General features: G+C 54.0%; 3 protein-coding genes across 11 annotated transcripts in view; 2 read left to right on the forward strand and 1 right to left on the reverse strand.

The window, feature by feature from the left end:
* Positions 1–10,024, reverse strand: part of CRB3 (crumbs cell polarity complex component 3) — a 30,913-nt gene extending 20,889 nt beyond the window's left edge. Inside the window, exons 1-5 of one of the 8 annotated variants that reach the window (XR_008702259.1) lie at positions 9,323–9,634; positions 8,972–9,204; positions 8,629–8,802; positions 7,113–7,299; positions 5,340–6,676 (exon numbers count right to left, since the gene is read on the reverse strand). The gene's annotated coding sequence lies outside the window, so the exon portion shown is untranslated. The other 7 variants (XR_008702257.1, XR_008702245.1, XR_008702255.1 and 4 more) reach the window with 7 other exon arrangements.
* Positions 1,195–8,645, forward strand: SLC25A41 (solute carrier family 25 member 41). Its single transcript, XM_055546309.1, has 7 exons — positions 1,195–1,395; positions 1,645–1,800; positions 2,334–2,486; positions 3,059–3,166; positions 6,960–7,127; positions 7,211–7,358; positions 8,435–8,645. Exons 1-7 carry the CDS (start codon positions 1,195–1,197, stop codon positions 8,605–8,607), a joined length of 1,107 nt encoding a protein of 368 aa, XP_055402284.1. The 3' UTR covers positions 8,608–8,645.
* A 141-nt stretch (positions 10,025–10,165) lies between the features above and the next one.
* Positions 10,166–21,737, forward strand: KHSRP (KH-type splicing regulatory protein). 2 transcript variants are annotated; one of them, XR_008702266.1, is made up of 20 exons: positions 10,166–10,527; positions 12,358–12,454; positions 13,029–13,067; positions 13,413–13,452; positions 14,340–14,389; positions 14,962–15,033; positions 15,769–15,826; positions 16,119–16,293; positions 16,475–16,573; positions 16,910–17,008; positions 17,129–17,231; positions 17,806–17,906; positions 18,001–18,145; positions 18,224–18,384; positions 18,472–18,581; positions 18,997–19,085; positions 19,168–19,368; positions 19,474–19,551; positions 19,630–21,449; positions 21,597–21,737. XR_008702266.1 is itself a non-coding variant. In XM_055546371.1 (20 exons), exons 1-20 carry the CDS (start codon positions 10,270–10,272, stop codon positions 20,890–20,892), a joined length of 2,145 nt encoding a protein of 714 aa, XP_055402346.1. In that variant the 5' UTR covers positions 10,166–10,269; the 3' UTR covers positions 20,893–21,398. The 2 variants fall into 2 exon arrangements, 1 of the variants encoding a protein (XP_055402346.1); XM_055546371.1 differs by lacking the exon at positions 21,597–21,737 and having other exon boundaries at positions 19,630–19,790; positions 20,884–21,398.
* The last annotated feature ends 3,681 nt before the right edge of the window (positions 21,738–25,418 follow it).

Raw genomic sequence — 25,418 nt, forward strand, 5'->3', positions numbered from 1 at the left:
ACAGACTTTAAACCGTTAGGTCTGGAGCTGGGGGAACAGGGGTGCAGGCCACTGCCCTGGTCCAGGTAAGTGACAATGGGCTGGACCAAGGTGGTAGCCATGTACATGATAAGAAGCAGTCAGATTCTCGATATACTTTGAAGATTAAGCCCACAGGATGTAGTGACAGACTGCGCAAGAGAGAAAAGGAGGAATCAAGGATGACATCGGGGGTTTTGATCAACTTGGACAATGGAGATGCTCCCAACAAGGACTCTCACTGGATCCTATTGACAACGCTGTGTGGTAGAGTCAATCATGAATTCCAATCTCCAGATGGGGAAACTGCAGCTCAGAGAAGTAAAGCAGGTACCCCAAGGTCACACAGCAAGAAGAGTCTGAGATGGAATCCACACTCGGGGCCATCTGACTCCAAACCTATGGCAGTGTCACTTCGGGGACTGACGGTGTGCCTCTCTCTTGGAACTCTAAAGACTTCCCCTTCTTCCCCGCTTCCATCTCCTGTTGACAGGAGGATGAAAGGCAGTGTGTCAGTTTCCTGTGGCTGCTGTAACAAAAGACCATGAACTTAGTGGCTTAAAACAATACATTGTTGTGGAGGTCAGAAGCCTGACATGGAGCTCACTGGGCTAAAATTAAGCTGTCAGCAAGGCTGGCCCCTTCTGGAAGCTCCAGGGGAGAATCTGCTGACTGGCCTTTTCCAGCTTCTAAAAAGACCACCTGCATTCCATGGCTCGTGGCCTTCTTCCTCCATCCTCAAAGTCAGGAACAGCCTGTGGAGTCTTTCTCACCTCCAATCCCTCTAACGCTGACCCTTCTGTCTCCCTTTTCCCTGTTGAAGAACTTGCGAGATTACATTGAGCCCCTGTGGTGAATCCAGAGTCATCTTTCCATCTCCTCATCAGCTGATTAATAATCTGAATTCTATCTGCAAATTTAATCCACTCCCTCTCCCTTATATTGCCATGTAACATAACATGTTCGTGGGTTTAGAGCGATTGGGATCTGGACCTCTGGTAGGGGTTGGGAGGAGACACTCCCTCTGTCTACCATATGCAGTGAGGTCACAAGGACCACTGTGACCTCATCATCCCCTGGGACCTAAATTTACAAAGCACCCCTCCCACACAGTTGCTGGATGGGCCAACTTCAGGCCAGAGGTTTGAACCTGAGTGTCCTGACCCTCCAGCTATGATGGGAGCCCAACCAGAGCAAACTCAGAAGCCCAGCTCGCGGGTCCAGACCCTGTTTAAGAGGGTCAAGGCCTTCTTCACCAAAACTGGTCCCCCACCCCCACCCCCAACCCCCTCCCGGAATCTGGGCTGTACCCACGTGTACGGGTACGTGTTTGGGCACCTGGGGGAAAGAGAACCGGAGCATCCCCCATCGCAGCAGGTGAGCTTGGCAACCACAGGCCCTGAAGAACCTGCAGCTGGAACTGCAGAGGGAGAAGGTCACCCTGCCCGCCCACTCTGTATGCCCCGCTCCCCTCCAGGCCAGCCTGGGTGGACTGCCACCTGGAAGCTGTGGGGACCAGGGCAAGCCTTGGACTGGAGCCGAGGGGGAGGGGAGGTTCTAGACATGTGTCAGGAAAAAGACCTCCAGCCTGGATGAGTGTGGGTGGGAGCTGGGTCTGTCCTGCAGGTGCTGGACACAGGGGAGCAGCTGATGGTCCCCGTGGATGTCCTGGAAGTGGATAATGAGGGAGCCTTGTGGAAGTTCCTCCTCTCGGGAGCCATGGCTGGGGCAGTGTCTCGCACGGGCACGGCCCCTCTGGACCGTGCCAAGGTGTACATGCAGGTGTGTGGGGACCATGGCGCTGGGGCCATTGGGGTGGGGATGGATGGAAGTGGAGCTGATGGAGTTCAGGGAGGGGGTGAGTATGTAAATCAGAAAGAGGGACAAGGGTGGGGTTGGGAGCAGAGTTGGAGTTAGAAGGGGGCAGGACTTCCCCTAGTCTGACAGTGGTTAGGACTCTGTGCTCCCACTGCAGGAGGCACAGGTTTGATGCCTGGTCAGGGCTTTCCAGCTGGCGCTAGTGGTAAAGAACCCACCTGCCAATGCAGGAGACATAAGAGAAGCGGTTCAATCCCTGGGTTGGGAAGATCCCCTGGAGAAGGAAGTGGCAACCTGCTTCAGTATTCTTGCCTGGAGAATCCCATGGACAGCTGGCGGGCTATAATCCACAGGGTTGTAAAGAGTCAGACATGACTGAAGAGACTTAGCAGGGAATGAAGGTCCCACATACCAAAAAAAAAAAAAAAAAGATGGGGGCTGAGTGGAGATGAGGGGAAGGGCTCCTCAGAGGGCTGACGGGGGCTCCATATTTCCAGGTCTACTCCTCCAAGAAGAATTTCATGAGTCTGCTGGGAGGTCTCCGGAGCCTGATCCAGGAAGGGGGCATCCGTTCACTCTGGAGGGGCAACGGTATCAATGTGCTCAAAATTGCCCCGGAGTACGCCATCAAGTTCTCTGTCTTTGAACAGGTGGGGGTGAGGGGATATCTGCTTTCCCCAGCCCCACCCTCAAGCTGTCACCTCTCTGGTACCCACGGCCCCCTAAAGCCCAGATCTTTATCCAAAACATACGTAAAAAAAAGTTTACGTATCTTTGGCTGTGCTGGGTCTTCGTTGCTGTGCATGGGCTTTCTCTAGTAGTGGCGAGTGGAGGCTCCTCTTTGCTTTCTCTAGTTGTGGTGTGCAGACTGCTCATTTCGGTGGCTTCTCTTATCGCAGAGTAAGGGCTCTAGGACTCTTGTTGCAGAGTAAGCCCCATCTAGGGCATGGGGCCTCAGTAGTTGCGGCTCCCAGGCTCCTCGGGGCTCGTGAGCACAGGCTCAGTAGTTGTGGTGCCTGGGCTTAGTTGCCCCGAGGCATGTGGGATCTTCCCGCATCAGGGATCAACCCACATCTCCTGCACTGGCAGGCAAATTCTTTACCACTGAGCCACCAGAGAAGCCCCCAAGACATATTAATACTCCAGGTCCCACACCTCTTCCCCTGGGTGAGTTTCAGGAAGGAAAGGAGGCTAGTTCTCACATTCCTCTTTCCCATCCCAGTGTAAAAACTACTTCTGTGGAGTGCACGAATCCCCACCCTTTCAGGAACGTCTCCTTGCTGGCTCTCTGGCTGTGGCCACTTCCCAGACGCTCATCAACCCCATGGAGGTAAGAGTATCTGCCCCATAGAAGATGAAACAAGATGATTGGGTGGCAGCTGCTATGGCTTCCTCCTTCCCTGCCCCCTCCTCCTCTTTATGTAAGACAAATCAAAGTTGTATTCCAGATGGCTTACCCAGTCATCTCAACACTATTTACTGAATGGGTCCTCTCCTCTCCATCACCAATGACCCAAGATGCCACCACTGTAATTTACTAAATTCCTATATGCACGCATGCTCAGTTGCTTCAGTCGTGTCCGACTCCTTGCGACCCCAAGGACTGTAGCCTGCCAGGATCCTCTGTCCGTGGGGATTCTCCAGGCAGGAATACTTCGCAGGGGTAGATCCCCCTCCAAGGGATCTTCCCGACCCAGGGATTGAACCTGCGGCTTCTGCACTGCAGGCGGACTTTTTTGCTGCTGAGCCACTGGGGAAGCCCCAAATTCCTATATGTGTTGGTATGTTTGTTTTGGTGGGGTTCGTTTGTTCTGTTTTGTTGCCATATCACCGGACACAAGGGATCTTTAGTTTCCTCACCAGAGATGGAACCTGTGCCCCCTGCAGTGGAAGCTGGACCACTGGACCACCAGGGACATCCCTGGGTTTACTTCTGACCTTTCTCTTCTTGGGTTCAATCCCTGAGTCAGGAAGTTCCCGTGGAGAAGGGAATGAAAACCCACTCCAGTATTCTTGCCTGGAGAATCCCCCTGGACAGAGAAACCTGGTGGGCTACAGCCCATGAGGTCGCAAAGAGTTGGACATGACTGAGCAACTAACACTTTCACTTTTTCTCTTCTTGTCACTTGGGTTCTCTTCATGCACTTCTACTTTTTTTTTTAATTTTAAATGACCTTCTAATTTTTTTTTTTAATGAGTAGACTTTATTTTGTAGCACAGTTTTAGGTTTACAGGAAAATTAGGTAAAAAGGGCAAGAGCATTCCCATATATATCTTAAGTTCCCATTATCATTAACAACTTGAATTTGGGTGGTACATTGGTTACAACTGATGAGCCAATACTGATACATTATTATTAACTAAAGCCCATGGTTGACATCAGGGTTCACTCTTGGCGTTGTGACTTGCTATGGGTTTTGACAAACGTATGACACGCAGCCACCATAATAGCGTCATGCAGAAAAACTCCACTGCCCTAATAAGTCATTGTACTGCACGTACTCACCTCTCCCTCCTTCCTCCAGTCCCTAACAACCACTGATCACGTTACTGTCTATGTAGTGTTGCCCCCTTTTCTTTCTTTTGGCGGCACCCCGTGGCATATGTTCAACAAGGTGTTAAACCCTCGCCCCCTGCATTGGATTAGGGTCTTAACCACTGGACACCCAGGGGAGTCCCAGCCCAGTCTTTCATTTTTGAGGCTTGATATTATGTCTTATTAGTCTCCATTCCTTCTCTTACTGGTTTTTTAGGCTATTCGCCATTGATTTCTTTTTCCTTTTAAAACATTAGAAGTAATCTGCCTTGTTCAGAAAACAAAATCACACACTGGTATTTGTTTTTTACTCATTGACTCTAAACTCAAATGAGTTTAGAGATTATTGCCATCTGGTGGCTCAGATAGTAAAGAATCTGCCTGCAGTGCAGGAGATCCAAGTTTGATCCCTGGGTTGGGAAGATCCCCTGGAGGAAGCAATGGCAACCCACTCCAGTATTCTTGCCTGGAGAATTTCATGGACAGAAGAGCCTGGCGGACTACAGTCCATGGGGTTGCAAAGAGTCAGACATGACTGAGCGACTAACATTTTCATTTTCACTTTCTATACAATATTGGGTCTACATATCCAAGAATACATCCATTTATTTGGTCAAGTCTCCTTTTTCGTCCCCTAAACGGTCTTTTAAAGCTTTCTTCATATAATTCTTGCCCTTGTCTGGTTGAGTTTCTTCATATTTTTACTTCTGAAATATAGCTGATTTATAGTGTTGTGTTAATTTCTCCTGTATGGCAAGGTGATTCAGTCATACATATACAATCTTTAATAAATATATTAATGAAAAAATATATCTTTTCCATTAGGATTTATTAAAGGATATTGAATATAGTTCCCTGTGCTATACAGTAGAAGTAGAACCTTCTTTACCTTTCTATATATAATAGTTTGCACCTGTGAAGTATTTTTATTTTGATGGTTACATAACAAATCACCACACTCAAGAGCTTTTAAAATGATACAGATTTATTATCTCATTGTTTCCATGGGTCATGTCTGGGCACTGACTAGTCGGGTCCTCAGTTCAGGATTTGATCAGGTGGAAATCAAGGTGTCAGTCGGTGGGGCTATCAATGGACCCATCTGAGGCTTGGGTGTCCTCTGCCAAACTCCCTGGTTGTTACCAGCATTCAGCTTCTTACAGCTGTAGACTGACAGTCCTCAACTCCTGGAGGCCACCCACTGTTCCCTGCCCTGCGGTCCTCTCCGTAACAGTTTGTTTGAGACCAACCCTAGGGAACTCCCTGACGGTGTAATGGTTAGGATTCCACACTTTTTTCACTGCCATGGGCCTGAGTTCAGTCTCTGGTTGGGGAACTAAGATCCTGTGAGCCGAGAACTATGGCCAAGATATAAAAAACCAATCCAGGAGTGTTTCTGATCCTTCAATCTCTTCTTCAGACTCTTTTAAAGGGCTCACCTGATTGAGTCAGACCCACTCAGGACGATTTCTCTTGATTAACTTAAGTCAACTGGTGACACAGGAAGCTCACCTCTGTGATGACCGAGATGGAGGGGATGGGGGGCAGGTGGGAGGGAGATCCAAGAGGGAGGGAATATATGTACATGTAAAGCTGATTCATGTCACTGTACAGCAGAAAGGCAACATTGTAAAGCAATTACATGCCAATTAAAAAATCTAAAAAATAAAGTTAACTGGTTAGGGGCTTTATTATATCTGCAAAATCTCTCTGCCTTTGCCCTTTGTGTACCCTGATCCAAGAGAGTCACAGTCCGTCATGCTCACAGGTGTAGACCATTTTCAAGGGCAAAGGAGGCCATTAAACAGAGCATGTGTATAATGGGGACAGGAATCATGGGGACCACCGGAGAATTTTGCCTACCACACATGGTGTGCTGTCTTTTGCACAGCTGTTGAGTTGCCAACATTTTGATGTTGGGCATTTCATAAAAACTTCAGTTTCTGGCTTCTTTGGGAAAACTGGCAGATCTGCCTACCTGGGGTCCAGGTAGGGTGAGTTTGGCTGGGTTAGGGCCGCTGCAGTCCCCACCCAGCTCACATCACTTCTCTCATCCTTTTTTTTTCTTTTTTTAGTTGTATTTATTTTCTTGGCTGTATCTTACATCATGCAGGATCTTAGTTCCCCGTGTGTGCATGTTAAGTCACTTCAGTTGTATCTGACTCAATGCGACGCCATGGATTGTAGTCCACCCGGCTCTTATGTCCATGGGATTCTCCAGGCAAGAATACTGAAGCAGGTTGCCATTTCCTTCTCCAGGAGATCTTCCTGACCCAGGGATTGAACCTGCATCTCTTATGTCTCCTGTGTTGGCAGCCGGGTTCTTTACCACTAGCGCCACCTGGGAAGCCCCCTTAGTTCCCCAACCAGGAATCAAACCTGTGCCCCCCGCAGTGGAAGCATGGAGTCTTAACCACTGAACTGCTGAGGAAGTCCCTCCCTCACCCTTTGGGTTGAGAGCACTTACAGGTCAAGGCAGCTGGGTTTGAAACCCAGCTATGTGCATTCTTGAGCAGTTGCCTCCTGTGCTGGAGGGTCATTGAGGCGATTAGCTTAAATAAGCTGCCTTACTCCTCATCCTCCCCAGGTGCTGAAGACGCGGCTGACCCTGCGGCAGACCGGCCAGTACAAGGGACTGCTGGACTGCGCCAGGCAGATCCTGGAGCAGGAGGGCACCCGCGCCCTTTACCGTGGGTACCTCCCCAACATGCTTGGCATCATCCCGTATGCCTGTACCGACCTGGCCGTCTATGAGGTGTGGGTCCCACAGAGGGATTGGCAGGGGCTGTGTGGACCCAGGCCCATAGAGAGCTTCCTCCTGGCCTTCTTCTCTCCTAGATGCTCAAGTATCTCTGGCTGAAATCAGGCAGGGACATGAAGGACCCTAGTGGCTTGGTCAGTCTGTCGTCTGTGACACTGTCCACCACCTGTGGACAGATGGCCAGTTACCCGCTGACTTTGGTGCGCACCAGGATGCAAGCCCAAGGTCAGCTTGGCCCTTTTAGCAACCTTGCATACCACCACCCCTTGCCTCTACTCTCTGAACTTTCTCATGACCCCCCAAAACACACACAAACTGACTCCCAGACTCTCCATATCTGATCTTGCCCATTTCTGCTGACCCCTGAACCCACCCAAACTTACACTCGCCCCCAAACCTGATCCCAGTCCCTTCAATTAACCTTACATATCACTAAAATGAACACCCAGCTCCCAAAGGACTCCCACAAACCTCCTTGAATGTGACTCAGGCCCCCATATTGATCTCAAGACATATAGTCCCCAAATGAACCCCCAACTTGTCCAAATCAGACTCAGGCCTCACCTGGTGCCAAAAGGAAAATGGTTCCTAAATTTTCAAAAACTGACACTTAGACATTCCCAAACTCATAACCACCTCCCCCAACATCCTGGGAACTCCCCAAATGTGCCTCCCACAAATGGGCTCTCAAACCCCTAAACAAATCCTCAAATACCCAAATAGGTTCTTAGCTTACCACCTTGATCTTGAAAATGTCCCTAAACTCCCCCTTAGCACACTGCAAAGCTCTAGCAGATCTTTGTTGTTGTTCAGTCGCTAAGTTGTGTCCGACTCTTTGTGACCCCATGGACTGCAGCCTGCCAGGATTCCCTGTCCTTCACTATCTCCTGGAGTTTGCTCAAACTCATGTCTGTTGAGTTGGTGATGCCATCCAACCATCTCAGCCTCTGTTGCCTCCTCCTCCTCCCGCCCTCAATCTTTCCCAGCATCAGGGTCTTTTCCAATGAGTTGGTCAAAGTACTGGAGCTTCAGCTTTAGCATCAGTCCTTCCAATGAATATTGAAGTTGCAATGTTTTCTAAGATGTTCCCTAAAACAAATCCTGAAAATTTCTCACTCTCCGTAAACTGACCAACTTCCTCTAAAAGGCTTCCAAGCTTCTTTTCAGGTAACACCCCAGACCCTCTCTGCTCCTGGCTTCAGTCCCCATCTCCCAACATTCCAGCTCCCCACTCTCCACCCCCGCCCCTTGATGCCAAGTCATCTCTGGCCCAGGCCCTGAGCTTGCCTCTGTCCCCACAGACACTGTGGAGGGTTCAAACCCCACCATGTGTGGAGTCTTCCGGAGGATCCTGGCCCAGCAGGGCTGGCCAGGGCTGTACCGAGGCATGACCCCCACATTACTGAAGGTGCTGCCTGCAGGCGGCATCAGCTACGTGGTGTATGAAGCCATGAAGAAGACCCTGGGAGTATAAGTAATGAACTAGGCGACATACCCTGGGCAGAAATGGAGGGGAAGATCCAGTGTCTCCTGGCCCCAAAGGGCCTTCCAGGCTCAGGACCAAGGGCAGACTTATCAAGAGAAGCAGACTGGTTGCCTGGGTCAGAAGATTCCTGGTGCCTCCTCCCCAGTGGAGTCTGGACTCCAGTTTGGTTTGCTGCGAGTTTTCCTGATTCCAGAGCAAAAGGGTGAACATGGAGACAACGAGGAATAAACAGATGGTTTCTGCTGGCCATGTCTGGAATATCTGGGTTCAGGAGGGCAGCTGGGGATCTGGATACCTGGGTCCTGTGGTGGGGGGGGGGGGGGGAGGGGGCGGGGAGGGAGGGCGGGAGTACCTTGGGCCTTAGTCTTGAACAGGAATTGGAAGCCTGGAAGATGCCTGGGTCCAGAAGATAAACTGAGGGCCTAGATCCGAGCTTGGAGCTCGGATCCAGGGACCTTATGTGAAGCTGGTGTAGGGTGCCGAATTAAGAGTCTAGGATCCCTCGGTCCTGGGAGGAAATCTAGACCCTTGAGTTGGTAGGAGAGCTGGTTCCATTTCTGGAAGAGAAGTAAGGACTCTAGATCCCTGGATGGAAAGAGGAGAGGGTATGAGAGGATCCCTGAGTTTCCTCTTGCTTTGGGGCCAACCCACCCCCGGAAGCACCCGTCTCCAAGGCCTCAAGCAGGCCACGTGCCTGGCTTACCCGGCCGGCCTCCGGGGACTCTAACCCAGATGTCAGGCTTGAATTCCTGCAGCCGGTGGCCAATGCCCACGTCGGCTGCCATTCAATCCGGTTCCGGCTAATCCCCTCCCGGCTTCTGGTGGCTGGCTCCGCCCCAATGCAGCGGCGCTTCCACTAGCTCCCACCAAAACGGGGCACCTCCATTTCCTTCATTGTCATTTGCCTAGGGTGAGGTCAGTCACCTTACACCCTCCCCCGCCACTCAGCCATTGGCTTAGACTACGGGACTAGAAAAGGATTCTGGTTAACGCTAAAGTAACTCAGTCCAAACGCAAGCGCATCACACTGACCTCGCCAGACTGGCTTAAATTAATTGCCAATCTCTGTAAAGACCGCCTTCCGTGTGTACCCATTGGCTTGCGTACACGACGATCTCACTGGACGCCCACCCAGCCCGTTCAAAGAAGTCTTTCGCCAGACTCCTCCTTCCTGTCCGCTTGACTCTTAGGAGCCGTCAATCCGGTTTAGAAGCCGCCCCGCGATTCTGGAACTCCTGCTTCATTGGGCCTTCGGCCTCCTCCGGTCGCCTCAATTTGCCCGCCCAAAGCCGTCAGCCCGCAGCCCATTGCCTCCCAGGGCTGTCGATCTCGCGGTACCTCCCGCCCACTGCCTCTCACGGCACTCCGATTGGCCGCCCGCCTCCAGAGCCTGTGATTGGTGTCCCCGGAGGGGCGACCATCTCCCATTGGCCCGGCAGCGCCGTCCGTCAAGCCGGCGACCGGAGGGGGCGTCCCTCTCCGCCCCCCAACCCCCCCCACCCCCCCCCCCCGGCATCGTCTTCCCAGCCGCTGGCTTCCCAGAGTGCTCCGCGGCCGTGTGGAGCGAGGCCTTGTTCCCGCGTTGAGCCGCCGCTGCCGCCGCCTCCTCCTCAGCTTCAGCCTCCGCGTCAGGCCCGGCCCCGCCGCGCCATGTCGGACTACAGCACGGGAGGACCCCCGCCCGGGCCGCCGCCACCCGCCGGCGGGGGCGGGGGGTCCGGAGGAGCCGGGGGCGCCGGGGGAGGCCCGCCACCGGGCCCGCCGGGCGCGGGGGACCGGGGCGGCGGCGGTCCCGGCGGCGGCGGCCCGGGCGGAGGGTCGGCCGGTGGCCCCTCGCAGCCACCCGGCGGGGGCGGCCCGGGAATCCGCAAGGACGCCTTCGCAGATGCCGTGCAGCGGGCCCGCCAGGTGAGGAGGCCGCGGGCCCGAGGGGCGCGCGGGCGGGCGGGGGAGGGGGCGGGGTCACGTGCGCGGGCGCGGGGTCGCAAGGGGGGGGCCGGGGCCGGGGCCGCCACGGGTCACGTGGGGCGGTAGGCGGGGGCCTGGGCCTCCCCAGGAGCCTGGAGTGGGGCACTCCCCCCGGGGGTGACCCCCTACAGGTGGGAAGGGTCGTCTAGGAGGGGTGACCCAAAAGCGGCCCCAGAGTGTGCAGGGTCCCCTGCAGCGCGGGGACTCACTTTGGGGTTCCCACCTTTTAGGACAGTCTCTACTCGTAGAAGCAGGGGTTCCGCCTTCCCGGGAAGGTCTTTCTCTGCTCCCACTAACTTGGTCCCTTTTCTGCCTGGTCCCCAGGAAGGAGGGACTTTAGGGGATTAGAAAAGTTCTTCCTCTTGAACCTGGAAAGTAGAAAGGGGACCCTGTGGCTGCCAGGCAGTGGCCAAGCCTTTCGTTGAAATGGGGAGGGTAGGCCTAGGGACTTACTCTGATGCTTCAGGTCATTTGCAAGCACCCTGTTTCTCTTTTGGGGAAAGAAGGGAAGGGTCCCACCGCTGTGTTCTGGGGCGTGATGACTACGTGGAGGTTTCACATTCTGATGTGTGACCTCCCCGGCACCCCACGGCCTGAGGGGAAGAGGCCCACAGAAAGCGAGGACTTTGCCGCCCTTTCAAAAGGAAACTGACCGGGCTCAGGCTATTGAGTGCTTTCTCAGTCAGAATTGCCCCCAAATCCTCCAGCACAGGGAGGTCCCATTAGGGGAACGCCCTGTTGCCCTGCCAATGTGGTCTGTGGCTTTCACCCTAGGCATGCGATAGAGTTCTTAGGTGCAGTTGATATGATTGACCCCTCACTCCCCCACCCTCACTGGCTTAATTGAGAGGCAGCTAAAACAAGGGGAGGTGGTGCTCTCTGTTTGGTTGGGATAAGACCCCATCTGGGCATCCCAAGAGTTTAGGCTTCAAGTTTTGTTTTGTTTTGTTTTTATGTAAGTTTTAGAGAGGTTAAAATATAGATCCTCAGCTCATGGTTTGTGTCTCTTTGGAAAACTTGTAGTAATCCTACCAGCATACTCTGGTTTTAAATTTATTGGGTTGGGGTTTATTCAACGTTGTTTGTGTGTCCAAAATGTAACACGTGTTTGGAAAAGGGCCTTTTGTTTTGGTCTAGATGAGGGTTTCAGAGGCAGACTTCCCTAAGATTTGTTCAACAAATGGAAAGATTTTGAGGGTGTGCTCTTGAGCATCCCAGAGGCCCAGGTGCTTGGGCAAGGAAGTGTCTGGAAGTTCTCCCTGGTGGAGGGCACCTGAACTTTTGCTCCTTTCATCCCTAGAAAAGTCAGTGTGGGTTATCCTCTGGCCATGAACAGTTTAGGCACAAATTTGATAGAGAAAGGGAACTTCTTTGAAATTCCTGAATAACTTTGGAACTCCTAGAAATGTCTTAACCAACAGTGAAAGTCGCCCAATCGTGTCCGACTCTTTGCGACCCCATGGACTGTAGAGTCCATGGAATTCTCCAGGCCAGGATACTGGAGTGGGTAGCCGTTCCCTTCTCCAGGGGATCTTCCCAACCCCGGGATCGAACCCAGGTCTCCCACATTGCAGGTGGATTCTTTACCAGCTGAGCCATCAGTGAAGCCTTAACCAACAGGCTCGTCCCTAAATCCAGGGAATGCCACTCCCAGGCCAGACAGCAAGACCTGTTGGGTATTCATGAACCAAAGAGGTGAAAGGTTGACCTGAGTACCACAGAGGCTGGCTTTGGGTGGTAATTCTTCTCTGCTCACAACTTCACTTCTAGATCGCAGCCAAGATTGGAGGCGACGCAGCTACCACAGTGAATAACAGCACTCCTGATTTTGGTTTTGGGGGCCAAAAGAGGCAGTTAGAAGATGGAGGTAACTACCTGCCTTGCTGGAAGGGCTGGGGGTAGAGAGTGAAGTGCTTTTGTTGGAATGTGGTTCAGAGTGGGGGGAGCCCACTGCCATTTGGTGTTTTAAAACCTCAGCAATCCCAGCTTTGTTCGTTCTTTTTGTCTGGGCTGCCGTCCTGAAGTATCAGGTGGCTGAGGAGGGCAGATTGACTGTGACCAGGTCCAGGTCGTAAGTTTTCAAGATTGTTCCTCCTCCTCTGCTAAGCTAGGGTTCTCTTAAGGCCCCATGTCAGTGCAGTGTGGCTGACCTGGAGGCACACAGCCTAAACTATCAACTCACTGATCAGCCTAACTTCCCCAAGGCAGATTTGGGCCTAAGCTGGAAGGACTAGGGTCACCATCATTTTCCCCCTGTTAAAAAGAGCTCTTTATCCCGGAGTGCTGGTGGTGAGATTAGGTCTCTTATTCTCCTGTCTTGCATCTGATGTTGAGAGTTGGGGGCAGGAGGCTTGTTTGCCAGGACATGTGGCACCAGCATCAGATTTGAGGCAGCTGTGGGTGGGTAGGCATTGCATCTGACATCCTCTTTCTTTTCACAGACCAACCAGAGAGCAAGAAGCTGGCTTCCCAGGGAGACTGTAAGTCCACTGGGTGACACTGGCAGAGGCTGCTTCAAGATCTTAAGAGGTTTTAGCAGGAAGTACTCTCCAGACAGGAGCTGGAAGTACTGAGCAGACAGCACCTCTCCTTTATGGAGGCTCTTGGTCTCCCTCCAGGGCCCATGAGACCCCAGAGCCTGGATTGTGAAGCAGCCACCTCCGAGCATGCTGTTGTTAGGTGGCCCTGTTGTGCTCACTCAGGGAGGCTCAGAGGCACTGGGATGTAGCTTGTGGCCCCTTGCATGGCAGGTGTGCCCAGGGCATGGTGTTTGGGGTCCCAGAGAGGAGCTGGGCCAATCTGTCCTTTGGGTTTTCTCTTTGCAGCCATGAGTTCTCAACTCGGACCCATTCATCCTCCCCCCAGGTAAGTGGTGGGTTGGAGAGCAAGTCGTTTCCTCGTTGTCTCTGGCCTTTCTTGCTGACTGGAGGGAGGGCTCTGTCTGGGAGCCTGGTTGTACAGGACTTTGTCTTACTTCCTGGTCAACCAGGGAGAAGACTGAAAGGCAGAAGGAGCTTCGTTTGTCCTTACTTATTGTCTGTGGGACCATAGGGAGCATAGGGCTGTGGCTGTTAGCTGTAATTGGGAAGGGGTTCTCTGTGCCCCTTTGCTTTCTTTGTTGGATGGGGATACTTAGAAGCCCTGCCATTCTTCCTCCTGGAAAAGGCTGGGGACTGGCCCTGACTTCTCACCTGCTTCTGCGGATTCTTGTTCCCTAAGAGCTGAGGTGGGGGTGTGTTCCTTTCCTACCTTTTTACCCTAGAGCATTCTTTCTGAAGGACCAAGTTCTTTTTTTTTTTTTTTTTTTTTTTACTATTAGTTAAAATTTTGTGAAATGCAGTAAAAACAACTCACTAGAAGAATGAAGTGAAAAAGATACAAAACCGATTTTTAAGTTAGAATCTATAGGTATTGGATGACGCTCTCAGATTGCTGTGAAAGTGTCCCAGGTTCTCACTCTTGCCCTGAGTCGGTGGGCAGCACTGGTCCAGCAGGTCACGCCACCCCAGGCTAAGCCTCTTGTGGCCCAGAGTGGGAAACGGGGGCCCCGAGAGGTTGGGTGGTCTGCTGTGGGGTGAGGGAGCCCCCATACCCTTGTCAGACTCTGCTTAGGCCTGTGGGAGCTTGGTCCCCATGTCGCAGGAGGCAGGACTTCTGGTTTTGAGGGTCTTTTTTCCAGGAGGCCCTCTGGCTCTTCCATCCCCTCTGCTTCTTCCTGACTTGAGGCTGACTCTCATTGTTTCTCTTTGTAGGACTTCAATGACAGAAGAGTACCGAGTTCCAGACGGCATGGTGGGACTAAGTAAGTGTGAACCACTGTGATCCTGTGGTGCCCATTAACCCCTGCCCTGTGCCCACAGGGCAGTCTCTCAGGAGAGCGCCTGCCAACCCTGAGACCTGTGGTCTGAAGGAGCCAGATTATTTTTTCTCCTCATTACATATGGTGGAAATACATATTTATGTATGTAGTTTCTTTTGTGGTTGGAAATCCCAAAGATGAGTTTGTTCATATTTTTTTTTCCTGCTGATGCCTCCTCCTCCTCCCCCTGCCCCTCTGACCCAGGCCCAGGCTCTGGGGCAGGTGCAGGAAAGGGTGAGTGGAATGGGGAGTGATTGCCTGGACAGCCCCCAACCCAGCTCAGAGATCTGGTGAGGGGCACCAGAAGGGGCTGTGCAGAAACATAGAGGCCACAGGAGCACTGAAGGAGCCTGATGTGTTGTGCGATTTTTGTTTGTTTTTTCGTTTTTGTTATTTTTTTCTTTTATTTTGAAGGAGCTGTTTTGTGCTTACTCTCTCATCCATCCTCTGGGCAGGGGGGCTCAGCGCCAGCCTCCTCCCATCCATCTCTGCTCTTCTTCTTTTTCTCCACCCAGTCATCGGCAGAGGAGGTGAACAGATTAACAAAATCCAGCAGGACTCAGGCTGCAAAGTCCAAATCTCTCCAGGTAGGAGCGCTAGAGCTGGGTGGGGATGGGTGCCTGTGCTGGGGCTCTTGGCGCGTTCTCTCATGATCCCTGACCGCCGTGATTGGATGGAGGTGAAGTGGGCTGGTGTTACTGAGCTTGTTCTGTGTGCCGCCTTTGCACAGTGCCTCAAGGTGTAGCTGTAACTCTTGTCTCCCTCTGCTCTCCATGAGCGCGGAGGGCTGGAATCCAGTACAGGGAGCCACACCCCAGATCCCGCTCTGACTGTGTTGCCACCTGAGCTACAACACCTTGTTGGAAAGTGTGAGGCAGGGGAGCTCTTTAGGAAGAACAGGCTTGAGGTCAGGCCTGGGCTTAAATCCAGTCCTGCCTGCACCTTGGCAGGTACCTGATTTGCAGGGGTTTCTGAGTGCTCACCCTGCCTGACACGCAGTACATTGACTGGAAGGTGTTCACATGGGTGGTGATGGAAGGGGCCCAGTTGGGATCTTCTGGAATCTGCCTCTCCTTCCATATTATCTTTTCACTAAAAGTTTTGCCTCCTTTGCTAGACTTCAGGCTTCTTGATCTTGGCCGTGCATAAAGCACCGTCTCAAGTGTTTGGGGAGGTAAATTGATTTGTCAGGGTGCTGTACATTGGCAGGAGTAGTTGTCGATTGTTCCTGGAAATCTCATCTCCATGGAAGGTCCTCCTGGTTGTCTGCCCAAGGCATTGACTCAAAAAAGCGCTGATCCTCTCTCCACTCCTCTCTCCAGACAGCGGTGGCCTACCTGAACGCAGTGTGTCCTTGACAGGAGCCCCGGAGTCTGTGCAGTAAGTCTCTAGCTGGGCCTGTCATGACAAAGTGGGTGGGCGAAGCCCTCTGGATCCCTTTGAAGTTTAGAGTGACTCCCACACCATGTTCCTCATGCCCTGCCTGCACTGGGGGGCTGCCTGACACAGTGAGTCTCCTGAGATCTGGGGAACCTGGCCCAGAAGAGCCCCAGCTCTGGGGACGGGCCCTCTGTCAGACCCAGAAAGGGGGTTGGTTGGAACCCTCTTTCCTGGAAGCAGGGCTGAGCTTCCAGGCAAGCATTCAGAGAGCACCTGTTTTTTCCCTTTCCAGGAAAGCGAAGATGATGCTGGACGACATTGTCTCCCGGGGCCGTGGGGGGCCCCCGGGCCAGTTCCACGACAATGCCAACGGGGGCCAGAACGGCACAGTGCAGGAGATCATGATCCCTGCGGGCAAGGCCGGCCTGGTCATTGGCAAGGGCGGGGAGACCATCAAGCAGCTGCAGGTGAGGGTGCAGGCTCCTCCTGTCCTGGGACAGCCTCCTTCCCGCGGCTGTGCCTGTGCACGCCACTGCTCCCCACCACCGAGCCAGAGCCCTTTGTCCTTTTGGACCAGGAGTGACCCGTCCCCCCATGCCCCAGGAAGTCCTTGGAGGGGTCAGCACTAACGCCACCTTGGTTGTACAGGAACGGGCTGGAGTGAAGATGATTTTAATCCAGGATGGCTCCCAGAACACGAATGTGGACAAACCGCTGCGGATCATCGGAGACCCTTACAAAGTGCAGGTGGGTGCCCCAGGGCCGAGGGGGTGGTTCTGGGGAGCAGAGAGAGGGCAGCGGATAGGCTGGAGATTTGGATGTAAGTGGAGAGATTTTCTAGAGCACTGGCTCTGAGGTCAGCCCTGGACTCACTGTTGAGCTCCCTCCCAGCCGTCTGTACATGAGCAGGTGGCCTCAACTGGCCTCAGTCCAGAAAGCTGGGGTGCTCACCATGTCCACCTCTTAGGGCAGCAGGTAAAGATTCGGGCAGCCTTGCGTTGGTCCTTAGCTCTGGCCTGTGACCGTGGGGCATGCAGTGGGGCAGCAGTGTTCATGCGAGCACCACCCTTTGTATGTTCGCAGCAAGCCTGTGAAATGGTGATGGACATCCTGCGGGAGCGTGACCAGGGTGGCTTTGGAGACCGGAACGAGTATGGGTCCCGGATCGGCGGGGGCATCGACGTGAGTGCAGGCCTCTTGGGTGGATGGAGTGGCAGGGGTGGCAGCTGGCTTGTGGGCAGCAGGGGGACTGCAGACAGTGACAAAACCTAGCTGATCCTCTTTCGTCCTGCCCGCCCTCAGGTGCCAGTGCCCAGGCATTCTGTGGGTGTGGTCATCGGCCGGAGTGGGGAAATGATCAAGAAGATCCAGAATGACGCTGGTGTTCGGATACAGTTTAAACAAGGTCAGGGGCTAGCTGGGATCTGCTTAGATGCACTCTTGGGGTCCAAGGTGGGCAGCTTGGCAATGGAGTTAGCATCTGCAGTGCCTCATTACTCCAAGACCTGCAGGACATGCCTGGTCCCTGCTCTGGAGCAGCCCTGTAAGAAAGTGAATGACAGGCAGGCTTCCCAGGTTGAAGAGGGGTGTGTGTTCCTCTCTTGTCAAGCTGTCCTCTCCCTCTCCCCTCTCACGGGCTCTCCTGACAGGCCACTTGGGCCCCTGGGTGAGGTTAGCTCTTGAGGCCCCAGCCGTGGGTTTCTGTCCAGTCCCAGTGGTTTTGGGGGAGGACAGGCTCCTCCGTGCTTTTTGAGAGATTTGTTGTCAGTTCTTGGTTCTACCAAGTGCGTCTGCTAGTACTGGGGGCACCAAGTGCAGGAGGGATCCTCATCTGCTCCTGAACACGTGAAAGGCGGCCAGTGGCACTTTGACATGTTCCAAACATGGCTTGGGCCGGCGACCGCCATGAAGCAGCAATGTTGGGGGTTCGGAGTTGTGCGTCTCTTGTAACTGTTTTTTGCTTTCCTGTGCTGCCTCAGACGACGGGACGGGTCCTGAGAAGATAGCACACATCATGGGACCCCCAGACCGGTGTGAGCACGCCGCGCGGATTATCAACGACCTCCTCCAGAGCCTCAGGGTGGGTGGTGTCAGGTGTGCTGAGTGGGTGGGCTCGAGTGGGAGGGCAGGCTGGCTGCCTGCATTAACTGTCCCATCTCTTCCCTGCCCTGCAGAGCGGTCCCCCAGGTCCTCCAGGGGGTCCTGGCATGCCCCCAGGAGGCCGAGGTCGAGGCCGGGGCCAAGGCAACTGGGGCCCTCCAGGTGGGGAGATGACCTTCTCCATCCCCACCCACAAGTGCGGGCTGGTCATTGGCCGAGGTGAGTGGCTTCTCCACAGGCCCCACCCGTCCCCCCACTTTCCTCCTGCCCTCTGCTCACTGCCCATGGCTTCTGCAGGTGGCGAGAACGTGAAAGCCATAAACCAGCAGACAGGCGCCTTTGTAGAGATATCTCGGCAGCTGCCACCCAATGGAGACCCCAACTTCAAGCTGTTCATCATCCGGGGCTCGCCCCAGCAGATCGACCATGCCAAGCAGCTCATTGAAGAGAAGATCGAGGTGGGCTCAGCTCAAGAGGGGTTCTGGGTACCTGGGCCCAGTTCTTCCTCCTGTTCCACTGATCTCGTCCACTTTTCATTCCTCCAGGGTCCCCTCTGCCCAGTCGGACCAGGCCCGGGGGGACCAGGCCCTGCTGGCCCCATGGGGCCCTTCAACCCCGGGCCCTTCAATCAGGGCCCACCTGGGGCTCCCCCTCAGTGAGTATTCCTGCGGACTCCTGGGATGTGGGGGTCACAGTGTTGGCAAGGAGGCCGGCAGGCCCTGTGTCCGTGTTCCTCACCTCCGAGAAGGCCATTCCACCTTGCAGAGGTGCCAAACACAACTCTGGCCAACCCTTGTTTTAGAGACACCATTTTTAAAAGATGCTGTGGGCGTTGCCCTTGGTCTCCACTCCACATGTAGATCCTGTAATCCTGTGGTGTAGTGGGGGGTTGGCACATCCTTGAGTCCACATGGCTTGTGTCCCTTGCGTCAGTTGCCTGACGCCTTTCCCTGGGCCAGGAATCAGCAGTTCCACGTAAGCGGTGCTGTGGGCCCCCTTCCAGGCTATGGCCGTCCTCTGCAAGGACCTTGGGGTGACCTGGCTCATGTGTCCCTCGTTTTCACTCTCAGTGCTGGAGGCCCCCCTCCTCACCAGTACCCACCCCAGGGCTGGGGCAACACCTACCCTCAGTGGCAGCCACCTGCTCCTCATGACCCGAGTGAGTATAAGGATCTGAGCAGGGCAGAGGGGAGGGGCTGATTTCCTGGCCAATGCTTAGCCTGCACACCCTCTGCCTGCAGATAAAGCCGCAGCCGCCGCAGCCGACCCCAACGCCGCCTGGGCCGCCTACTACTCACACTACTACCAGCAGCCCCCAGGCCCCGTGCCCGGCCCGGCACCAGCCCCCGCGGCCCCACCCACCCAGGGTGAGCCCCCTCAGCCTCCACCTGCTGGTCAGTCGGACTACACTAAGGCCTGGGAAGAGTATTACAAAAAGATCGGTGAGTGCGTGAGCCACCGAAGGAGCTCCAGTCAGCCAGGGAAGGGTGGGCGAGTAGGTGGCCACATCCCCACCTGTCCTCTGACCTCGGGGCCTGCCCCCACAGGCCAGCAGCCCCAGCAGCCTGGAGCACCCCCGCAGCAGGACTACACGAAGGCCTGGGAAGAGTATTACAAGAAGCAGGGTGAGCCGGCGGGCCACAGGGGTGGGACCAGGTGTGCCGGCCTCCTGGTCCGCTCACCCACCCTCTGCTCCCCCACAGCTCAAGTGGCCACCGGAGGGGGTCCAGGAGCACCCCCAGGTTCCCAGCCAGACTACAGTGCTGCCTGGGCTGAATATTACAGACAGCAAGCCGCTTACTACGGACAGACTCCAGGTCCCGGCGGCCCCCAGCCTCCGCCCACACAGCAGGGACAGCAGCAGGCAAGTGGGAATTGCCACCCTCCTCCTCCTCCTTTCTCCTTCCAACCCCCGGCCACCGTCCATCCTGCCTTAGTGGGTAGCGCCGGAAACCCCTTCCCCTGCGGGGTGTGTCCTTGATGCCTGCAGCGGGGGCCGTGTGGCCAGAGGTCTCCGGGAGCCCCCACGAGCTGGGGGAAGTGTGCGCTGGGTCCAGAGGTTAAAGAAGAGGCCTCTCCGCCGGCCTGCTTGTTCCTGTGTAACGCTGTCGTGATGCTGGGGGAGAGCGCGCAGCAGATAAAAGGAGAAACTGTTGAACTGGTGGGTAGTCCTGGGGGTGGGGGGCAGGCCATCCGCTCAGCTGGAGGTCGCCGCCCGGCTGCTGACTCGCTCACTCACAATCTGGCCACTTGGGAAGAAAACGGATATTTTTGCCCCTCTCTGCATTACTCTCATGGTTTTTGTTCTTTTGATTCTTTTATTTTTAAACCCACGATCTCTCCCCGCGTGTCCAAGTGACTGTGTGTGCTGCCAGCTGCCCCGTGGGGCCCGGCCACAGCTCTGGGGGCCGGGGGCGGCGCCAAGGGGCCCGGCCGGAGGGCCCGCCCGCCACGCCTAGGCTCGGCCTCTGCTCTCACGCCTGCGCCCGCCTCGTGTCCCGGTCTTGTCTGTGAAGTGGGCATGACGATCGCTGCCACCTTCCAACCTACCTCACAGGGGTGTTGTGGGGACACCGTGATCTCTGGTTGTCATGTCGTGATGCGCCGGGAGCTGCCCGCCCGCCTGCCTTCCTGAAGACGCAGGGCACCCCTCTCCCGCCCACCCCCCCCCCCCCCCCCCCCCAGCCCTGAGCGCTTCTCTCTTGCTCTCTCTCTCTCTCTGTGCGGCCCCTGCTTCTCCTTCCTGTGTCACTCTCCTCCATCTCAGAGCCAGTCTGACTGCAGCCAGTCCCAGAGCACTGACTAGACAGCTACAAACACATCCTTCCAGCCTGCGCTTGCCACAGGCTTGGGAGAGGGGCTTCCTGGCCCCCTCCTCGCCACTTTCCCCCCAGTCTCCCGCCCCGTCCCCGTCCCCGCCCCGTAGTGACCAATTCCTATCTCTTCCCTCTCCGCAGGCTCAATGAATCGAATGAATGTGAACTTCTTCATCTGTGAAAATCTTTTATTATTTTTTTTCCATTTTGTTCTGTTTGGGGGCTTTTTTTCGTTTGTTTTTTTTTCCGTTTGTTTGTCGAGAGAGCGATGGCTGCCAAGGGGGGTGCTGGGGGAGCCCTCCCTGTGAGTGGCTTGGGGGTCGTGGCACGGGCAGTGCCAGGCTCTCGCTCTCTTGCTCATTCTGTGTGTCTCATACGCTTTTTTTCTTTCAAAATTGGGATTCCTCATCTTGAGCCAGCCAGAGAAGATAGCGAGAACTAAATCTCTGCAAAAAAAAAAAAAAAAAGTTAAAAACTAAAAAGCAAAACAAAACTTATAAAATTATATATATATATAAAAAAATCTCTATCATTCCCCACCCTGCCCCAGCCTTCCTGAAACTGCCTCTTTCAGGAGAAAGCAATTCATTCACTCCCTGTGACCACCCTTGGCCCTCTTCATGTTTTTAAAATAAACTTTTAAAAAAGGAAACAAAGTCACTCTTGCTATTTCTTTTTAGTTAGAGCTGGAACATTCCTTGGACCAGGTATTGATGTTTAGGAAAGCCCATCCTCACCCCCTGCCAGGCAGCCCCTCCCTCAGCCTGTCTGCTCCTCCTCTCGCTCCTCTTCACCCAGCTCCACTCCCCTCCCCCCGCTGCGCTGCCCCCCTGCCCCCTGCCCCCTGCCCCCAGGACTGGTCTGTTGTGTTTCATCTGTTCAAGAGGACATGGAAACTGAAAACAATTGAGAACAAAACAAACAAAAAATTGTATGGCAGTTTTTACTTTTTATCGCTCGTTTTTAACTTCACAAATAAATGGTAACAAAACCTCCCCAAGTCTGCCGGGTGCCGTCTCTCTCTCTGTCTCTCTCTCTCCCCACCCCCCCCAACCCCTCCCACCCCCCCAGCCCCATAGAGTTTTGAAGCAGATGTTTGTTCTTTATAGATGTTGTAAAAGCCTGATAATGGTGATTGGAAATTATAAGCTTTGTGTTGTATTGGGTTTTTTCCTTTATTTTTTTTTTATTTTAAAAAACAATTCTAAGAGACGATAGTTTTCTGCAGGCGCATTGTGCTTTCCTAACTCTCACCGCCCCCCCCCCCCCCCCCATTTTTTGGTTAAATAAAGTGCTTTTTGTCTAAAACTGCGTGCCGGCCGCAGTTGTGTTTCTACAGGAAACAAGTTGAAGAGGAATAAGGCTTGGCCAATGAAAGACGGGTGGGGGCCTCAAAAAACTTTGCCCGAGGTCTGGTCTTGCAGGAAGGAGAAGCAGGCAGAGCCCCAGCGGTGCAGTCCCCCACGCCTTCATCCCCAGCATCTGTCCCACTGGGAACTTGAGCAGGGCGCTCAGAAGGGTCCCTGGGGACAGGTGTTCCCATGGATACAGCCTGCCGCTGGTGGAGCAAACCCACACCGAGCTTTATGTGATCCAGTCCTCGCTGTGGCCTGTTTGGCTGGTGAGCCCTGAGGTGGAAACCTGGCCTGTCCAAGGGAAGGACATCTGTCCCAGGGGTTGGCAGCCTCAGGATGAGGACGGGAGATGGGAGAGCAGTCGTGGAGGACTCCTTGAGCTGTCAGGCCCAGGGCCAGTCATCCAGAGGCGTACTTTGCTGGGAGAGTTCTGGGAGGTGTGGTCGAATTCCAGCAGGGAAATCAGGTGTCATGGTGTGGGGCTGTCTGTGGCCCTTGTGACCTCCCACGTGAGGCTCCTTAGGGACCTACCCCTGTGGGAGTGGCCCCCAGTCAGCCATTTGTGGGCCCAGGAAAGGGAGAAGGCTGTCACCCTGCAGTTACAGCCTCAGTTTAGATTGGAGCCCAAGGCTCCCCTCACCAGCATCTCTCCTCAGGCAGTGCGCCCGCTCTGACCTCTGGGGTGAGGGGGATGTCGGGGCCCCTGGCCCTCTCCCGACTCGTTGCAGGCTTTCAATGACAGAGCAGCGCTTGGCAAAAATGTTTTCTGTGACTTCGGCCAAGATGAAAACAAGGGGTAGCAGAGGGGGTCAGTTCAGAGTAGAGTGAGGTCATGGCCTCCACACCTCTCCCCCCCACACACACCACCAGGGGAGAACAGGTTCCCCTTCCAGTTGCTAGGGCAGGATGATAGGTGCAGCCCCAGGGCCACACAGATGAGGGGAGGGCGAGCTGGGTTAGAAAGGCCATGCATTACTGCTGGGCGCTTGCTCGGCACACAGACTGCACAGGGGCGCTGTCCCCTGGAACAACCCACGGGATGGGGTTGTGCCAGGCTGGGTCACCGCCTTCCCACCCCACACATGGTGCTCCAGGCTCCTTCCTCTCGCTCTAGATTTTACCTTTGGTTGTGGGAGGGGACCAGGAATGACACCAAAGTTCTCTTATCTCCATAGCAGTGTATAGGAACTGCACGGGTCAGTTTAAGAATTAAGAGATCCCTACTTTGGGGGACATCCTTGATGATCCAGTGGTTAAGAATCTACCTTCCAATGCAGGGGACACAGTTTCGATCCCTGGTCTGGAAACTAAGATCTTACAAACCATAATGCAACTGAGCCTGCACGCCACAACTACCGAGTCTGCTCTCAGCCTGAGCTCTGCAAGAAGAGAAGTCCATGTGCCACAAGTAGAGAAAGCCTGTGTGCCGCAATGAAGACCCAGCACAGCCCAAAATTCAAACCAAAACAAAGATATTCCTGCTTTCTACACCTTGAGGACCCATGGCTGCATTGGAGCCGAGCTGTGGTTGACCGGTTGCCATGATCCTAAATTTTGTAACATCCCATGGAGAAGAAAATGGCAACCCACTTCAGTATTCTTGCCTAGAGAACCCCATGGACCGAGGAGCCTGGTGGGCTACAGTGTATGGGGTTGCAAAGAGTTGGACACGAATGAGCAACTAAACTACCTCCACCATGTTCTAAAACATACCTAATGTGGTTTTGGAGCCAGTCATTCTGTTCAGACCTTCAGCAGTATCTATGGTAATCCACATGGCTGCACCCATTCTGCCTAATGGAAGAGATGGAACCCCCCCCACCCAGTGTATGTGCTTGGGGAGACCCAGGCAGGCCCGGAAAGGTCTGGGACCCAGGTAACAGTGTAACCCCTGCTCTGTTTCAGCTGGACTTGGTCCCCTTGCAGGGGCTGGGATTGGGGTGGGGGGATGGTACTTAGGTTTGGGAGCAGGCTCTTCCGCTGGTAGAAGGTCAAGACAGGTTCATATAGGGGGTAGCACGTCTCCAGTTGCTGGCGGAGGGCCGCCTCACAGTCATCTGCCCAGCGTTCCGCCTGGCCCTGGCTTGGGGCTCTCTGCATCATCGTCACCATTGAACAGGCAAATGTGATGACGACGTTGGGGGCCCAGCCCACCTGGGCATCTGTGAAAGGGGACTGGGTGAGGAAGAGGCTGAGTGAGGTGGCCTCCTGTGCCCACCCCTGCCCCGAGATCAGGGATCTAGGGTGGTGCTGCCCCAGTAAAAAACCAGGCCCCCTGGGTCTGTTTTACTCTTGTCGTTCCAAGTTTTTCTTCTGTGTGTTTGTGTTTTGGACAGGTAGGATGTTGGCAGAGCCCATAAGCCAAACAAGACCAGTGGGAAAGGGTGAAGAGTCTCCTTGCTGCCCCCAAGCACCCAGGTTCACCCTCCCTGGACACAGTCAAGTTAATCTGTTTCTTGTGTCTCCTTCTGGAACCCTTTGGGCATATACCAAGCAAATTTGGTCCTGATGTCATTTTCCCTGCTTTTTCATATACATGGTAAAGACACTGATTTGCCCTTGATTTTATTCACTTAGTAAGCTGAAGATGATTGTGTATTGACACACAAGGAATGTACTGATTATTTAATCACTAGATAGTATTCTGTTCTATTGTTGCTTCGTTTAGTCACTCAATTGTGTCCAACTCTTTGGCGACACCGTGGACTGTAGCCCCGTCTGTTCATGGGATTCTCCAGGCAAGAATACTGGAATGAGTTGCCATTTCCTCCTCCATGGGATCTTCCCCACCCAGGGTTGGAACCTGAGTCTCCTGCATTGCAGGCAGATTCTTTAACTCCAAGATGCCAGGGAAGCCCATTGTGTTGTATGGATGTGTGTCACAATTAACTGGTTCCTCGTTAATGGGTATTTGGATTGAAATATTCCTTTTAAAGGGCTTCCCTGGTGGCTCAGATAGTTAACAATCCACCTGCAATGCAGAAGAACTAGGTTCCATCCCTGGGTCATGAAGATCTCCTGGAGAAGGAAATCCAGTATTCTTGCCTAGAGAACCCTATGGACAGAGAGAGGAGCCTGCTGGGCTATAGTCTATGGTGTCGCAAAGAGTCGACATGACTGAGCAACCAAGCGCACACACACATTCCCTTTAAGACGGATTTAAGCAGCTTTCCATTGCTTTCCTCTCATGCAAGCACTTGACTGGGGAAAATACAAGAGTTTCCAGCTCACCGCTGTCCCCTCCTAACTCCAGGGAGACCTCCCAGGATCTCCAAAGCCACCCAGCTTCATTCATCATAACAGAAATACCCATTTCGAATC

The sequence above is a fragment of the Bubalus kerabau genome, chromosome 1, assembly GCF_029407905.1.
Source record: "Bubalus kerabau isolate K-KA32 ecotype Philippines breed swamp buffalo chromosome 1, PCC_UOA_SB_1v2, whole genome shotgun sequence".
Classification (NCBI taxonomy): domain Eukaryota; kingdom Metazoa; phylum Chordata; class Mammalia; order Artiodactyla; family Bovidae; genus Bubalus; species Bubalus kerabau.